The sequence below is a fragment of the Ranitomeya variabilis genome, chromosome 2 (assembly GCF_051348905.1).
Source record: "Ranitomeya variabilis isolate aRanVar5 chromosome 2, aRanVar5.hap1, whole genome shotgun sequence".
Taxonomy (NCBI): Eukaryota; Metazoa; Chordata; class Amphibia; order Anura; family Dendrobatidae; genus Ranitomeya; species Ranitomeya variabilis.
In genome coordinates, this window is record NC_135233.1 from 304,335,345 (window position 1) to 304,354,248 (window position 18,904).

At 47.7% G+C, this 18,904-nt stretch overlaps 1 protein-coding gene across 1 annotated transcript in view; it reads left to right on the plus strand.

Annotated features, from left to right (window-relative positions):
• LOC143809369 (putative defense protein 3) overlaps positions 1 to 18,904 on the plus strand; it is a 35,948-nt gene that overhangs the window by 14,401 nt on the left and 2,643 nt on the right. The window contains exon 3 of the mRNA XM_077292451.1: positions 1,718 to 1,833. Within this exon, the coding sequence (XP_077148566.1) occupies positions 1,718 to 1,833 (116 nt within the window). The remainder of the gene's footprint in view (positions 1 to 1,717; positions 1,834 to 18,904) is intronic.

The following is an 18,904-nucleotide window of genomic DNA, read 5'->3' on the forward strand; positions in this document are numbered from 1 at the left end:
CACCAACTCACGGTGTGGAGGTGCCACTCTGCACCCCAGAGCTTCCAGCTAGCAAAGGAATATCATGATAGCAAGCCGGACTAGAAATAGCAGTACTAAGAAATATATTCAGGAAGCAGTAACAACAAATGAACTAGCAAAGACTTAGCTTCCGCTGGAGTAGACAGGTCCTCAGAGAAGGCCAAGAGAGATCTGAACCAATACTGGAACATTGACAGCTGGCATGAAGTAACAATCTGAGTGGAGTTAAATAGGAAGCCAGCATAGAAATAAACGAGAGCAGCTGATAAAGCCAACCTCAGTGACCAGCAGTTCCGCTCGAAGCCACCAGAGGGAGTCCAAGAGCAGAACTAACCAAAGTACCATTCATGACCACAGGAGGGAGTCCGAGAACGGAATTCACAACAGTTAACCCCGTCTGGCTCATGTCCAGCACGGCGGTGTTTGCACCATCACGCTTGAGTTCCTTCCTAGGTCCGATGCCCGGAGCCTGACGACCGCAGTCTGGAACCTGATGGCCCCTGTCTGGAGCTTGGAGCCTGATGACTCTGGTGGTGCCTGTAGGTCGTGTCGGATGTCCGGAACCGAACGACTCCTGTCTGATGTCTGCCGGTGACCCTGGGTCCAGATGTCCTGTCTGTACCCTGATTTCCTGCCTCTGTCTTGATGACCTCATGGACCCTGATGCCCTGATATCCTGCCTTTTTTCCTGATGTCCTAATGTCCTTCCTGTGTTCTATGTCCTGATGTAACTGATGACCTGGGCTTCCACGCCAGTGTCCCAGCTGATGACCTGGGCTGCCACGCCAGTGTCTCAGATGTCTGTCCAGTATGCCTGTGTCCTGATGTCCTGTCTGTATCCTGATGTCTTGCCTGCGCCCTGATGTCCTTGTGTACCCTGATGTCCCGCCTATGTGTGCCTCGGTGATCCGTTGGTGCCTTGGGGTCCACTGGGTGGTACCCTTCTGGAGGTGTGGAATCGGGAGCCTGACATCGTCATGTTTTGTTTATGTACTGTGTGACTTTACTTTAGTAAACTTTACTTTCTCTATACCTGAAGTTGTGCGGTGTAATCAAGTCCTACATGTCTCTTTGTCCACATGCTCAGCTGCCACAGAACCCCGGTCTCTGCCCTCCCCTAGTTCGGGTAGGCCCGGGTCCCCCTCTGTGGTTTAAAGGGTCTGTATTGCGTCCCCGAGGGATGCGCGCCCTATGCATTCTGAGGTCGGTCGGCTTGGGGGCGTCTATGGGTTGGGCCGCATCTGCGGCTGCAGCTGACCGTGACAAATCTGAACAGTTCTATTGAAACACGTAGGTCCTACTGCTGTCCATCGACGTATTCAGACCGAAAATACGGCCATGTGAACATTGTCCTAACCTGATCTTCTCACATTCTTATGTCGCAGTGACAGTCGTATCACACAGTATAAGGATAACTGCTACTGATCATTAGCACATCATAGGGGAGATCATAACGTTGGAAGAAAAGAAAGTTGACATTCAATGTCTTTAAAAAAAAAAAGTTTGGGGTCCATGTTGTGGATTGTTACAATACTGAGTTTCACATAGCCCCAAGTGTCATGTTCCAGTGCGGATATATCTGGCCATGGCCAATCATGTGGTTTATATGCAAGTCTTACTTATTATCGGGCCTACTCCTATCGCTGGTATACATGAACTAAAAGTGAACATCTGTGGTCATTTTTTTTTATTGCAGTGCCCTGACAATCCGTTTGGTTCTATTACCCACTCTAACACCAACATAAAGGACGAGCACGCTACATATGTCTGGATGCCCCCAAACTCATCTTGTCCACATAACCTGTTCTTCATGTAAGTAAGGAGCGCTGGAGAACAAAATTAAGAGATGGATAATTGTATTCTCTAGAAATCTTTCTTTGTTAAGCACATGGTCACTAATGGTGAGTGGAGTAAATCATTAACAGATTCCATAGGGAAGAGTAAGAAAGAGGGATTTTTGGTACTGACCGTAAAATCTCTTTCTTGGAGCCTTCATTGGGGGGACACAGGTAACCATGGGAGTATGTTGCTGTCGCTAGGAGGCTGACACTATGTAAAAAAAGGAAAATAGCTCCTCCTCCGCAGTGTACACCCACCGACAGGCACAAGGTACCTCAGCTAGTGTTAAAGCAGTAGGAGAAGCAACCAAAACAGGAAGATTCAAGGAATAAATGGACTCGGGTTGGCCGGTGCAAAACTGCCGCCTGCAGCACCTTCCTTCCCAGGCCTGTGTCAGACGAGGCATGGGTATGAACACTGTAAAAAACTCGCAAAGGAGTGCAAAGATGACCAGGTTGCGGCTTTACAATCTGGAAAGCCAAATCCTGGTAACGAACAGCCCAGGAGGCCCCCACCGCAGAGCAGAGTGAGCCTTCACCCCCGGAAGAGGCTGTTTGTCCTGAACGTGGAATGCCTCCAAGGCAATAGTGAACTTAGAAGCTAGGAGTCCATTAAGATAACTGTTGTGAAATTGGATTCTGGGCTCCCCCGGTGGCCACTTGTGGAATTGAACTTGTGTGCATCATCCCCTCTGTTCACCTGCTCCTATCAGGATGTGGGAGTCGCTATATAACCTTGCTCCTCTGTCAGTTTCATGCCGGTCAACAATGTAATCAGAAGCCTTCTGTGCTTGTTCCTGCTACTAGACAACCCCCAGCTAAGTTGGACTTTTGTCCTTGTGTGTTTTTGCATTTTGTTCCTGTTCACAGCTGCTGTTTCGTTACTGTGTCTGGAAAGCTCTTGTGATCGGAAATTGCCACTCTGGTGTTATGAGTTAATGCTAGAGTCTTAAAGTAATTTCTGGATGGTGTTTTGATAGGGTTTTCTGCTGACCATGAAAGTGCCCTTTCTGTCTTCCTGCTATCTAGTAAGCGGACCTCGATTTTGCTAAATCTATTTTCATACTACGTTTGTCTTTTCATCTAAAATAACCGCCAATATATGTGGGGGCCTCTGTCTGCCTTTTGGGAAAATTTCTCTAGAGGTGAGCCAGGACTGTCTTTTCCTCTGCTAGGATTAGGTAGTTCTCCGGCTGGCGCTGGGCATCTAGGGATAAAAAAACGTAGGCATGCTACCCGGCCACTTCTAGTTGTGCGGCAGGTTTAGTTCATGGTCAGTATAGTTTCCATCTTCCAAGAGCTAGTTCTCATATATGCTGGGCTATGTTCTCTCGCCATTGAGAATCATGACAGTTTGACCGGCCCAAAAAAGGGTTAAATTACTGGCTGAGAAAGGAGAGAAAAAAGAAGTCTGCTACAATTTTTTTTTTTTTTTTTTTTTTTTTTTTCCCTCTAGTTCTGAGTGTGCTCTTAATTGAATCACTTGCTAGTCTGCCTATACTGCAGCCTTCCTCTCTTTCTCTCCTTCTAATCCTTGAATGGCTCTGTGTTCACCTGTTTCAAATGGATCTTCAGAGTGTAGCTACAGGTTTGAATAATCTCGCCACAAAAGTACAAAATTTGCAAGATTTTGTTGTTCATGCACCTATGTCTGAGCCTAGAATTCCTTTGCCTGAGTTCTTCTCGGGGAATAGATCTCACTTTCAAAATTTTAAAAATAGTTGCAAATTGTTTTTGTCCCTGAAGTCTCGCTCTGCCGGAGACCCTGCACAGCAGGTCAGGATTGTAATTTCCTTGCTCCGGGGCGACCCTCAAGACTGGGCTTTTGCATTGGCACCAGGGGATCCTGCGTTGCTCAGTGTGGATGCGTTTTTTCTGGCCTTGGGGTTGCTTTATGAGGAACCTCATTTAGAGCTTCAGGCGGAAAAGGCCTTGATGTCCTTGTCTCAGGGGCAAGATGAAGCTGAAATATACTGCCAAAAATTCCGCAAATGGTCTGTGCTTACTCAGTGGAATGAGTGCGCCCTGGCGGCGATTTTCAGAGAAGGTCTCTCTGATGCCATTAAGGATGTTATGGTGGGGTTCCCTGTGCCTGCAAGTCTGAATGAGTCCATGACGATGGCTATTCAGATCGATAGGCGTCTGCGGGAGCGCAAACCTGTGCACCATTTGGCGGTGTCTACTGAGAAAACGCCAGAAAATATGCAATGTGATAGAATTCTGTCCAGAAGCGAGCGGCAGAATTTTAGACGAAAAAATGGGTTGTGCTTCTATTGTGGTGATTCAACTCATGTTATATCAGCATGCTTTAAGCGTACTAAGAAGCCTGACAAGTCTGTTTCAATTAGCACTTTACAGTCTAAGTTTATTCTATCTGTGACCCTGATTTGTTCTTTGTCATCTATTACCGCGGACGCCTATGTCGACTCTGGCGCTGCTTTGAGTCTTATGGATTGGTCCTTTGCCAAACGCTGTGGGTATGATTTGGAGCCATTGGAGGCTCCGATACCTCTGAAAGGGATTGACTCCACCCCATTGGCTAGTAATAAACCACAATACTGGACACAAGTGACTATGCGTGTTAATCCGGATCACCAGGAGGTTATTCGCTTTCTGGTGCTGTATAATCTACATGATGTTTTGGTGCTGGGATTGCCATGGCTGCAATCTCATAACCCAGTCCTCGACTGGAGAGCTATGTCTGTGTTAAGCTGGGGATGTAAAGGAACTCATGGGGACATACCTTTGGTTTCCATTTCATCATCTATTCCCTCTGAGATTCCTGAATTCTTGTCTGACTTTCGTGACGTTTTTGAAGAACCCAAGGTTGGTTCACTACCTCCGCACCGGGAGTGCGATTGTGCCATAGACTTGATTCCGGGTAGTAAATACCCTAAGGGGCGTTTATTTAATCTGTCTGTGCCTGAACACGCTGCTATGCGAGAATATATAAAGGAGTCCTTGGAAAAGGGACATATTCGTCCTTCGTCATCTCCCTTAGGAGCCGGTTTTTTCTTTGTGTCTAAGAAAGACGGCTCTTTGAGGCCGTGTATTGATTATCGACTTTTGAATAAAATCACGGTTAAATATCAATATCCGTTACCACTGCTTACTGATTTGTTTGCTCGTATAAAGGGGGCCAAGTGGTTCTCTAAGATTGATCTCCGTGGGGCGTATAATTTGGTGCGAATCAAGCAGGGGGATGAGTGGAAAACCGCATTTAATACGCCCGAGGGCCATTTTGAGTATTTGGTGATGCCTTTTGGTCTTTCAAATGCCCCTTCAGTCTTCCAGTCCTTTATGCATGACATTTTCCGCGATTATTTGGATAAATTCATGATTGTGTATCTGGATGATATTCTGATTTTTTCGGATGACTGGGACTCTCATGTCCAGCAGGTCAGGAGGGTTTTTCAGGTTTTGCGGTCTAATTCCTTGTGTGTGAAGGGTTCTAAGTGTGTTTTTGGGGTTCAGAAGATTTCCTTCTTGGGATACATTTTTTCCCCCTCTTCCATCGAGATGGATCCTGTCAAGGTTCAGGCTATTGGTGATTGGACGCAACCCTCTTCTCTTAAGAGTCTTCAGAAATTTTTGGGCTTTGCTAACTTTTATCGTCGATTTATTGCTGGTTTTTCTGATGTTGTAAAACCATTGACTGATTTGACTAAGAAGGGTGCTGATGTTGCTGATTGGTCCCCTGATGCTGTGGAGGCCTTTCGGGAGCTCAAGCGCCGCTTTTCTTCCGCCCCAGTGTTGCGTCAGCCTGATGTTGCTCTTCCTTTTCAGGTTGAGGTCGACGCTTCTGAAATCGGAGCTGGGGCGGTGTTGTCGCAGAGAAGTTCCGACTGCTCCGTGATGAGACCTTGTGCTTTTTTTTTCCCGTAAATTTTCGCCCGCCGAGCGGAATTATGATATTGGGAATCGGGAGCTTTTGGCCATGAAGTGGGCTTTTGAGGAGTGGCGTCACTGGCTTGAGGGGGCCAGACATCAGGTGGTGGTATTGACTGACCACAAAAATTTAATTTACCTTGAGTCTGCCAGGCGCCTGAATCCTAGACAGGCGCGCTGGTCGCTGTTTTTCTCTCGGTTTAATTTTGTGGTGTCTTACCTACCGGGTTCTAAGAATGTTAAGGCGGATGCCCTTTCTAGGAGTTTTGAGCCTGACTCCCCTGGTAATTCTGAGCCCACAGGTATCCTTAAAGATGGAGTGATATTGTCTGCCGTTTCTCCAGACCTGCGGCGGGCCTTGCAGGAGTTTCAGGCGGATAGACCTGATCGTTGCCCACCTGGTAGACTGTTTGTTCCTGATGATTGGACCAGTAGAGTCATCTCTGAGGTTCAATCTTCTGCGTTGGCAGGTCATCCTGGAATCTTTGGTACCAGGGATTTGGTGGCAAGGTCCTTCTGGTGGCCTTCCCTGTCACGAGATGTGCGAGGCTTTGTGCAGTCTTGTGACGTTTGTGCTCGGGCCAAGCCTTGTTGCTCTCAGGCTAGTGGATTGTTGTTACCCTTGCCTATCCCGAAGAGGCCTTGGACGCACATCTCGATGGATTTTATTTCGGATCTGCCTGTTTCTCAGAAGATGTCTGTCATCTGGGTGGTGTGTGACCGTTTTTCTAAGATGGTCCATCTGGTTCCCTTGCCTAAGTTGCCTTCTTCTTCCGAGTTGGTTCCTCTGTTTTTTCAAAATGTTGTTCGTTTGCATGGTATTCCGGAGAATATCGTTTCTGACAGAGGGACCCAATTCGTGTCTAGATTTTGGCGGGCATTCTGTGCTAGGATGGGCATAGATTTGTCTTTTTCGTCTGCTTTCCATCCTCAGACTAATGGCCAGACCGAGCGGACTAATCAGACCTTGGAGACATATTTGAGGTGTTTTGTGTCTGCGGATCAGGATGATTGGGTTGCTTTTTTGCCTTTGGCGGAGTTCGCCCTCAATAATCGGGCCAGCTCTGCCACCTTGGTGTCCCCGTTTTTCTGTAATTCGGGGTTTCATCCTCGATTTTCCTCCGGTCAAGTGGAATCTTCGGATTGTCCTGGAGTGGATGCTGTGGTGGAGAGGTTGCATCAGATTTGGGGGCAGGTGGTGGACAATTTGAAGTTGTCGCAGGAGAAGACTCAGCTTTTTGCCAACCGCCGTCGTCGTGTTGGTCCTCGGCTTTGTGTTGGGGACTTGGTGTGGTTGTCTTCTCGTTTTGTCCCTATGAGGGTTTCTTCTCCTAAATTTAAGCCTCGGTTCATCGGCCCGTACAAGATATTGGAGATTCTTAACCCTGTGTCCTTCCGTTTGGACCTCCCTGCATCCTTTTCGATTCATAATGTTTTTCATCGGTCATTGTTGCGCAGGTATGAGGTACCGGCTGTGCCTTCCGTTGAGCCTCCTGCTCCGGTGTTGGTTGAGGGTGAGTTGGAGTACGTTGTGGAAAAGATCTTAGACTCTCGTGTTTCCAGACGGAAACTCCAGTATCTGGTCAAATGGAAGGGATACGGTCAGGAGGATAATTCTTGGGTCACTGCCTCTGATGTTCATGCCTCCGATCTTGTCCGTGCCTTTCATAGGGCTCATCCTGATCGCCCTGGTGGTTCTGGTGAGGGTTCGGTGCCCCCTCCTTGAGGGGGGGGTACCGTTGTGAAATTGGATTCTGGGCTCCCCCGGTGGCCACTTGTGGAATTGAACTTGTGTGCATCATCCCCTCTGTTCACCTGCTCCTATCAGGATGTGGGAGTCGCTATATAACCTTGCTCCTCTGTCAGTTTCATGCCGGTCAACAATGTAATCAGAAGCCTTCTGTGCTTGTTCCTGCTACTAGACAACCCCCAGCTAAGTTGGACTTTTGTCCTTGTGTGTTTTTGCATTTTGTTCTTGTTCACAGCTGCTGTTTCGTTACTGTGTCTGGAAAGCTCTTGTGATCGGAAATTGCCACTCTGGTGTTATGAGTTAATGCTAGAGTCTTAAAGTAATTTCTGGATGGTGTTTTGATAGGGTTTTCTGCTGACCATGAAAGTGCCCTTTCTGTCTTCCTGCTATCTAGTAAGCGGACCTCGATTTTGCTAAATCTATTTTCATACTACGTTTGTCTTTTCATCTAAAATAACCGCCAATATATGTGGGGGCCTCTGTCTGCCTTTTGGGAAAATTTCTCTAGAGGTGAGCCAGGACTGTCTTTTCCTCTGCTAGGATTAGGTAGTTCTCCGGCTGGCGCTGGGCATCTAGGGATAAAAAAACGTAGGCATGCTACCCGGCCACTTCTAGTTGTGCGGCAGGTTTAGTTCATGGTCAGTATAGTTTCCATCTTCCAAGAGCTAGTTCTCATATATGCTGGGCTATGTTCTCTCGCCATTGAGAATCATGACAGTTTGACCGGCCCAAAAAAGGGTTAAATTACTGGCTGAGAAAGGAGAGAAAAAAGAAGTCTGCTACAATTTTTTTTTTTTTTTTTCCCTCTAGTTCTGAGTGTGCTCTTAATTGAATCACTTGCTAGTCTGCCTATACTGCAGCCTTCCTCTCTTTCTCTCCTTCTAATCCTTGAATGGCTCTGTGTTCACCTGTTTCAAATGGATCTTCAGAGTGTAGCTACAGGTTTGAATAATCTCGCCACAAAAGTACAAAATTTGCAAGATTTTGTTGTTCATGCACCTATGTCTGAGCCTAGAATTCCTTTGCCTGAGTTCTTCTCGGGGAATAGATCTCACTTTCAAAATTTTAAAAATAGTTGCAAATTGTTTTTGTCCCTGAAGTCTCGCTCTGCCGGAGACCCTGCACAGCAGGTCAGGATTGTAATTTCCTTGCTCCGGGGCGACCCTCAAGACTGGGCTTTTGCATTGGCACCAGGGGATCCTGCGTTGCTCAGTGTGGATGCGTTTTTTCTGGCCTTGGGGTTGCTTTATGAGGAACCTCATTTAGAGCTTCAGGCGGAAAAGGCCTTGATGTCCTTGTCTCAGGGGCAAGATGAAGCTGAAATATACTGCCAAAAATTCCGCAAATGGTCTGTGCTTACTCAGTGGAATGAGTGCGCCCTGGCGGCGATTTTCAGAGAAGGTCTCTCTGATGCCATTAAGGATGTTATGGTGGGGTTCCCTGTGCCTGCAAGTCTGAATGAGTCCATGACGATGGCTATTCAGATCGATAGGCGTCTGCGGGAGCGCAAACCTGTGCACCATTTGGCGGTGTCTACTGAGAAAACGCCAGAAAATATGCAATGTGATAGAATTCTGTCCAGAAGCGAGCGGCAGAATTTTAGACGAAAAAATGGGTTGTGCTTCTATTGTGGTGATTCAACTCATGTTATATCAGCATGCTTTAAGCGTACTAAGAAGCCTGACAAGTCTGTTTCAATTAGCACTTTACAGTCTAAGTTTATTCTATCTGTGACCCTGATTTGTTCTTTGTCATCTATTACCGCGGACGCCTATGTCGACTCTGGCGCTGCTTTGAGTCTTATGGATTGGTCCTTTGCCAAACGCTGTGGGTATGATTTGGAGCCATTGGAGGCTCCGATACCTCTGAAAGGGATTGACTCCACCCCATTGGCTAGTAATAAACCACAATACTGGACACAAGTGACTATGCGTGTTAATCCGGATCACCAGGAGGTTATTCGCTTTCTAGTGCTGTATAATCTACATGATGTTTTGGTGCTGGGATTGCCATGGCTGCAATCTCATAACCCAGTCCTCGACTGGAGAGCTATGTCTGTGTTAAGCTGGGGATGTAAAGGAACTCATGGGGACATACCTTTGGTTTCCATTTCATCATCTATTCCCTCTGAGATTCCTGAATTCTTGTCTGACTTTCGTGACGTTTTTGAAGAACCCAAGGTTGGTTCACTACCTCCGCACCGGGAGTGCGATTGTGCCATAGACTTGATTCCGGGTAGTAAATACCCTAAGGGGCGTTTATTTAATCTGTCTGTGCCTGAACACGCTGCTATGCGAGAATATATAAAGGAGTCCTTGGAAAAGGGACATATTCGTCCTTCGTCATCTCCCTTAGGAGCCGGTTTTTTCTTTGTGTCTAAGAAAGACAGCTCTTTGAGGCCGTGTATTGATTATCGACTTTTGAATAAAATCACGGTTAAATATCAATATCCGTTACCACTGCTTACTGATTTGTTTGCTCGTATAAAGGGGGCCAAGTGGTTCTCTAAGATTGATCTCCGTGGGGCGTATAATTTGGTGCGAATCAAGCAGGGGGATGAGTGGAAAACCGCATTTAATACGCCCGAGGGCCATTTTGAGTATTTGGTGATGCCTTTTGGTCTTTCAAATGCCCCTTCAGTCTTCCAGTCCTTTATGCATGACATTTTCCGCGATTATTTGGATAAATTTATGATTGTGTATCTGGATGATATTCTGATTTTTTCGGATGACTGGGACTCTCATGTCCAGCAGGTCAGGAGGGTTTTTCAGGTTTTGCGGTCTAATTCCTTGTGTGTGAAGGGTTCTAAGTGTGTTTTTGGGGTTCAGAAGATTTCCTTCTTGGGATACATTTTTTCCCCCTCTTCCATCGAGATGGATCCTGTCAAGGTTCAGGCTATTGGTGATTGGACGCAACCCTCTTCTCTTAAGAGTCTTCAGAAATTTTTGGGCTTTGCTAACTTTTATCGTCGATTTATTGCTGGTTTTTCTGATGTTGTAAAACCATTGACTGATTTGACTAAGAAGGGTGCTGATGTTGCTGATTGGTCCCCTGATGCTGTGGAGGCTTTTCGGGAGCTCAAGCGCCGCTTTTCTTCCGCCCCAGTGTTGCGTCAGCCTGATGTTGCTCTTCCTTTTCAGGTTGAGGTCGACGCTTCTGAAATCGGAGCTGGGGCGGTGTTGTCGCAGAGAAGTTCCGACTGCTCCGTGATGAGACCTTGTGCTTTTTTTTCCCGTAAATTTTCGCCCGCCGAGCGGAATTATGATATTGGGAATCGGGAGCTTTTGGCCATGAAGTGGGCTTTTGAGGAGTGGCGTCACTGGCTTGAGGGGGCCAGACATCAGGTGGTGGTATTGACTGACCACAAAAATTTAATTTACCTTGAGTCTGCCAGGCGCCTGAATGGTGTAATCAAGTCCTACATGTCTCTTTGTCCACATGCTCAGCTGCCACAGAACCCCGGTCTCTGCCCTCCCCTAGTTCGGGTAGGCCCGGGTCCCCCTCTGTGGTTTAAAGGGTCTGTATTGCGTCCCCGAGGGATGCGCGCCCTATGCATTCTGAGGTCGGTCGGCTTGGGGGCGTCTATGGGTTGGGCCGCATCTGCGGCTGCAGCTGACCGTGACAAATCTGAACAGTTCTATTGAAACACGTAGGTCCTACTGCTGTCCATCGACGTATTCAGACCGAAAATACGGCCATGTGAACATTGTCCTAACCTGATCTTCTCACATTCTTATGTCGCAGTGACAGTCGTATCACACAGTATAAGGATAACTGCTACTGATCATTAGCACATCATAGGGGAGATCATAACGTTGGAAGAAAAGAAAGTTGACATTCAATGTCTTTAAAAAAAAAAAGTTTGGGGTCCATGTTGTGGATTGTTACAATACTGAGTTTCACATAGCCCCAAGTGTCATGTTCCAGTGCGGATATATCTGGCCATGGCCAATCATGTGGTTTATATGCAAGTCTTACTTATTATCGGGCCTACTCCTATCGCTGGTATACATGAACTAAAAGTGAACATCTGTGGTCATTTTTTTTTATTGCAGTGCCCTGACAATCCGTTTGGTTCTATTACCCACTCTAACACCAACATAAAGGACGAGCACGCTACATATGTCTGGATGCCCCCAAACTCATCTTGTCCACATAACCTGTTCTTCATGTAAGTAAGGAGCGCTGGAGAACAAAATTAAGAGATGGATAATTGTATTCTCTAGAAATCTTTCTTTGTTAAGCACATGGTCACTAATGGTGAGTGGAGTAAATCATTAACAGATTCCATAGGGAAGAGTAAGAAAGAGGGATTTTTGGTACTGACCGTAAAATCTCTTTCTTGGAGCCTTCATTGGGGGGACACAGGTAACCATGGGAGTATGTTGCTGTCGCTAGGAGGCTGACACTATGTAAAAAAAGGAAAATAGCTCCTCCTCCGCAGTGTACACCCACCGACAGGCACAAGGTACCTCAGCTAGTGTTAAAGCAGTAGGAGAAGCAACCAAAACAGGAAGATTCAAGGAATAAATGGACTCGGGTTGGCCGGTGCAAAACTGCCGCCTGCAGCACCTTCCTTCCCAGGCCTGTGTCAGACGAGGCATGGGTATGAACACTGTAAAAAACTCGCAAAGGAGTGCAAAGATGACCAGGTTGCGGCTTTACAATCTGGAAAGCCAAATCCTGGTAACGAACAGCCCAGGAGGCCCCCACCGCAGAGCAGAGTGAGCCTTCACCCCCGGAAGAGGCTGTTTGTCCTGAACGTGGAATGCCTCCAAGGCAATAGTGAACTTAGAAGCTAGGAGTCCATTAAGATAACTGTTGTGAAATTGGATTCTGGGCTCCCCCGGTGGCCACTTGTGGAATTGAACTTGTGTGCATCATCCCCTCTGTTCACCTGCTCCTATCAGGATGTGGGAGTCGCTATATAACCTTGCTCCTCTGTCAGTTTCATGCCGGTCAACAATGTAATCAGAAGCCTTCTGTGCTTGTTCCTGCTACTAGACAACCCCCAGCTAAGTTGGACTTTTGTCCTTGTGTGTTTTTGCATTTTGTTCCTGTTCACAGCTGCTGTTTCGTTACTGTGTCTGGAAAGCTCTTGTGATCGGAAATTGCCACTCTGGTGTTATGAGTTAATGCTAGAGTCTTAAAGTAATTTCTGGATGGTGTTTTGATAGGGTTTTCTGCTGACCATGAAAGTGCCCTTTCTGTCTTCCTGCTATCTAGTAAGCGGACCTCGATTTTGCTAAATCTATTTTCATACTACGTTTGTCTTTTCATCTAAAATAACCGCCAATATATGTGGGGGCCTCTGTCTGCCTTTTGGGAAAATTTCTCTAGAGGTGAGCCAGGACTGTCTTTTCCTCTGCTAGGATTAGGTAGTTCTCCGGCTGGCGCTGGGCATCTAGGGATAAAAAAACGTAGGCATGCTACCCGGCCACTTCTAGTTGTGCGGCAGGTTTAGTTCATGGTCAGTATAGTTTCCATCTTCCAAGAGCTAGTTCTCATATATGCTGGGCTATGTTCTCTCGCCATTGAGAATCATGACAGATAACCCTCAGAGATGACAAACAGGGCATCAGATTGAGGAAAGGGAGCAGTCCTTGAAAGGTAGACTCGGATAGCTGTGACGGGATCCAGCTTGTAGAGGGACCTCCAGGAGATGGACCGGAGAGACACAGAAGGAAGGACAATGTCTTCATTAATAAGAAATGAAAAGACCACCATGGGTAGAAAGGAAGGAACAGGCCTGAGAACTACCTTGTCCTGATATAGAATCAGGAGCGGGGAACGGCAGGACAATGCCGCTAACTCGGAAACTGTCCTGATGGACGTAATTTAACTAAGACAACTGTCCAAGACAGGAGAAAAAAGGCATGATGTCTTGAATGGGCTCAACAGGGGCGTTCTGCAGCGCGCAAAAGACAAAGTTAAAAATCCATGGATCTATCGGAAGACGATAAGGAGTTACCCGGTGGGTGACTCCTTGAAGAAAGGTCTTTTACCTGGGAACAAAAAGCCAGATTTCTTTGGAAAAGAGTTGACCGAAACGATAGAGCCAAGTTAAGACCCGCTTGTAGAAGAACCAAGAATGGAAAGAAGAGAAAAAAGGACATAGGGACCAAACCCTAGTCCACACTCCAACGGAAGAAGGCCTTTCAGTATTTGTATTAGATACGCAAGGATGCTGGTTTCCTGGCCCTAATCATGGTCTGAATGACCAGATGGGAAAAAAACAGCCTCCCTCAGGACTACGATCTCAACGGCCATGCTGTTAAACTCAGAGACTATAAACTCTGGTGGAAGAGGGAACCTTAAGAGAAGATCTGGACGGCCTGGAAGCTTCCAAGGGGCGTCCATGAACATGTTCACAGGCCCTTCTTGGCCAGTCCGGAGCAATCAGGATTATAGGGATCTCTTCTTCCTTTATCCTTTTCATGACGCTCAGACGAGAGAGACAGAGAAAGACAAGGCAGTTGGAACTGTGACCACGATACTACTAGAGCATCTCAACAGGTGGCTAGCGGATCCCGGGACCTGGCTACGAACCAAGGAACCTCGTGGTTTATCCGAGATGCCATGAGGACGATGTCCGGAGAGCCCCATTTCAGCATATCTGGATGAAGACGGCGGGGCTGAGCAACCACCCGCCCGAAGCGAGACCCTGATGGCTCAGAAAATCGGCTGCCCAACTTTCTACCCTCGGAATGTGCACGGCTGATATGGCAGAAACGAGACGTTCTGCCCATCGCAGAGTCCTTGTTACCTCTATCATAACTTGTTTGCTGCGAGTTCCGCCTTGACAGTTTATGTAGGTCTCGGCTGTGGCATTGTCCGACTGTATGCAGACCGGCTAGCTCAGAAAGAGAGATTGCCAGTGGCGAAGAGCAAAGAAAAAATTGCCCTGATCTCCAGGAGATTGACAGGGAGAGAGGCCTCTTTGGCGTTCCAGTGGCCCTGCGCTGTGTGACAAAGAAAAAGCGGCTCCCAAACGAGACTGCTGTCGGAGGTGATGACCTGCCACCAGAGAGGAAGGAAGGACTTCCTTCATAGGACTGATGCCGACAGCGTCACTAGGTGAGGGACTGCCTCACCCTGAGGTAGAAGCACGGGATCATCTAGGGAGATGATCTGAGGGCCAGCTGAAGAGGACGGGCATGGAACTGGGCAAAAGAACGGCTTCCATGGTGACAATCCCTTTCCCCTAGAACTCTCATGCAGGACTGTAGGAGGAGAGAAGCTGGATGCTTTAGTGTACGGATCCCCTGGCAGAGGGATGAAAAACCTCTCCACGGGCTTGGGTCGTGTCGAACCTTATACGTAGAAACACTAGGTGCCAAGAAAAGGTGAAGGAGAACTTCTCTCTGATATAATGTAGCTGAGATGGACCAGAGTATCCAGAGTAAACTGAAGACTCTGGTTGCAGACTCAGCGGGACAGCTCCTTGATCAGAAGATCGTCCAAGTAGGGAAATATGAAAAAAACCGTGGAGAGAAGGATGTCCATGACCGTTGCCATGACGTGACTAGTCTGGGAGCAGAGGCCAGGTCAAAAGGAAGGGCCGTGAACTGATAAAGACCCTCCTGGATCACACACCATAGGAACCTCTGATGCTAAAACACAAACAGGAATGTGAAGAATTCTCCCGAGTCCATGGAAGTAATAACCGAACGTAGGGACTCAGTCCTGAAAAGACACAACCGAACGTGACAGGTAAACCGCTCGAGGTCCAAAAACAGAGGTAGCGGTCCGTCTTCTTTCGGGACTATGAGAAGAATAGAGTAGAACCCCGAAAAACTGTACGTTTCTGGGGACGGGTACGATCACTTCTGTGCGTGGTAGGAAAAAGACGGCCTGAAGAACTCCTGGGGCCTGCGACGTATGTCAGAAGGAAACTTATTCCTGGGGGAAGGGAAGAGAAAAGTCAATTTTGTAGCCGGAAGTCGCTATATCTCTAGCGATTGAAACATCCTTTTCCTATTAAAAGGACATTTAGACTTAATCCGGGAAATCGAGGTGCTGTTCCCACCGGTGGCATACGAAATTATTTGATCCAGCTTTGATCCAAAAGGACTAGAGCCTTGGAAGGCACGGCCAGTGAGGCCAGAGAATGCGGTGTATAGCGACGATGTTGCTGGTAGCCAAGGCCAATCAACCAGCCACATCAAAAGGGAGTGGTCCCGAGATATTTGCCGGCATGGGCAATCTGATCTGCCAGATCTGGCATCCCATCCGGAGAAGCTGCCGCTAGAATACCCTGAGTAAGCATTCTTGCCTCGGCAGGCTGGGATTTTGACACCCAGGTGTAGGCACATATGGGACAGAGAGAGGCACCAGCTGCTTTAAAAGCTGACTTAGCAAAGCATACAATCTGTCTACCTGTAAAATCCTTAAGTGATGCACTGATCAGTAGAGACAAGGCTGTCTTGGAAGACAGGCGAGAAGCTGGAGGATCCACATTAGGGATTCTGCCCATTTATCAAGAAGGTATGGGCTAAAGGGGTAGTGGATCTGTAGCTTCCCTACCTGGGAAGCGCTTTTCAGGGTGTTCATAATCATGACCACTTCCCTGAGATTAGGGAAAACTCCTGAGCAGGTGCCTCGTCCTCCCTTAGGTTCAGAATTTTGGTAATTTGCCAAGATGAGGCTATTGAGCATATCTTGCATCTTTCAGGTCTGGTCCGAATCGGACTCAGACTCAGAATGGGAATCCATATCCAATCCCAAAAGCCGCCTCCAAGGAGGGGGCATGGGATGAGGAATGCATCCAGGAGAAAGTAGAGGGACCCGCAGCTTCCTTTGCTTTGTACCCGGTTTGTCCCTGTGAAGGTCGCGGTCATGTGCGTGCGAATCACCGTGAGAGGTGTTCGGAGCACTGGTGTCAGAAACAAATGTGGAGGTCGCTCCAGGACCTGGACCAGGGACTGTGAGACTTCAGTCAGATCTGAGACCGACTGTGATATGGCAACAGCCCACTCCGGAGGGAGGGGAGTGCTCTCATCCTGAGCGTTAGAGGGTTTTTCTGAATGCCACTTTTCTTTTACAGATGGCACAGGCGCCAGGATTATAGGGACAGGAATGGGCCTCCCTGAGGTTGGACATAAGTGATAGACTAGGGCTACAACTGGGGAGAGCTAAGCCCTTGTAAAGAGAGAAATTAACCAGTCTTGGCTGGTTCTACCTATAACAGAGATGGCGCTGTCACTGCTCAGGCTGCAGTGTCCCCAGATCCAGTGCAGGTGAAGTGATGGATGCCTGTTGTGCCCTTTGGAACCGGAAGACGATGCGACTGTACGATTCTTCATACGCTTTCGAATCTTCACACACTTTGCAGGCAGAGATACACTATGTCCCCCCTGTGGGGGCGTCTCTGGAGAGAGGGATAGAGAAAACACACTCTCTTATTAGGCCAGGAGACAGGCCTCATCGTACGGCGTGCCCTAATTAGCCGAGAGTCCAGCAAGGGGACGTGGCTAAGCGGATAGCGACAGCTTATTGGCGGGGCCCTGGCTACACAGAGTCCGGGAGAAGGCCCAAAGCCGGGGGCTAAATTAACAGAGGACATGCAATTATGCAAAGCCTCGGCACCCGCAATGACAGGCATTAACTAAGGTCCTAGTCCGGCATGAAAATTGGCCATGTCTGACGGTATCAGGGAATAGGGGCCCTTCTTATTGGCTGTGCCGCCATAGGACTGCATCGGTCAGTGAGAGGAGGCCCCTTAATAGGGAAAAAAGCACGCGATAAATACGCGCTTATTGCGGGGGGTGTGGCTGTGGCCAGGACAAAAAGAGGGTGTTAACTAAGCACAAGCATGAAGAAAAGATGGCTGCTGTTGTTCAGTGATGCCATATTCTGTGCGGAGTTCTGTCACGCGTAAACAGTGAGGCAGGCGGGTAGCTGCCGGGGACAGAGAAAGAGACATAGTGTACCTGTAAAAGGTGAGTCCCGAATCCCTCTTCACTGACGAGAATCACATCAGGAGCCCTCGGGGTGGGTGAGGGTCACTGGAAACCAGGATCCTCCTTCCCGCACCGTCTCCGGATGGTGCAGAAGACGGCATCAACCCCTTACAAGAAGGGGGGAGGTCCCAGCTGGTGACCACCGTCTTCCTCTCAGACCCCTCCGAGGAGAGGGGTGAGGAGGGGAAAAAACAAGGACTGGCCATCAGTAATCACCCTGAAACACCAGTAAAGGTGACAGGGGATAAAGTCCTGCCTGCGGGTCCGAGAGTGGGCGATGTGGGTGACACCACACTGCTCTCTCGGTCGCATAAGTGTGGGAAAACAGGGTGAGACATTACACCCTGTTACCCTGAAGCTGAAGAACCTGAAAGACAAAGGAAAAAGATTAATAAAACACAACAGGTGACCTGAAAAGGAAAAGACAAATCTGGGATCAGATCCCGGACCGCCTCCTACAGACACTAAGCTTAAACTGAGGTATTGTGCCTGTCGGTGGGTGTATACAACGGAGGAGCTATTTTCCTTTTTTTACATAGTGTCAGCCTCCTAGCGACAGCAGCATAAACCCATGGTTACCTGTGTCCCCAATGAAGCGATAAAGAAATACCTAATTCAATGATTCCTGTTGACTTGTTGTCAAACTGTAGATTTTGATGGAATAAGCTACGTTTTTTCTTTTCCGTGACAAGGATCACTCAATGTCGCTGCCACATTGCAGTCAATGAGTCGCATTACAACCCACAGGGTGCCGCGTCTGCAACAGGTCCATGTGAAATAAAATCAAAGCATACACTAGTCCGAATCTGTTTTTTACAGATCCGTTGGAATTATTAACATAGAAATCATATTTTCAGGGCAGATTTGCATGTAGAAATACAGAATCGGAATAATACACCAGCTGAGTAGATGAGATGTACACAAATTATCAACTATCTGCTGATAAGTGCTTAGACCCATAGGGAAAAAAAGGCCCAGAGAGATAACCCTTTTAAATATTGATTGACAGCAGCAAGATTGCATTCAACTCAATGTATTATGGCTGGAGTTGAGCAATAGATTTTGCAGGCGTCTGCTCCGGCGGCCAGTCAAAAGCAATGCAAACTTCCTACTACCTGCCAGCATCCTCAGTTCCTCTTCTCTTTGTATACCTAAGTAACTTCATAACATGCTCCACGTCAATCAGAAGACCCTGCCGGAAGGCAGTAGGAAGTTCACAGTGTGCAAGTCCTTCTGCCGCAGACTACCAGCATGGCTGGTGGACCACGATCCTGCAAATTGTAACTCAGGGTAGCCAAGGCATTGTGGAATATTCACAGGTTCTTCTAGAAAAGATGGCGTCGTGCTTTTATGTATTCTGCAAGCTGAATGTAGAGGAGGCCTTGTGTTCTTGGTTTGGGAATGAAGCAATAATCTGTTCATGTGGACAGATGTATGCACCATCG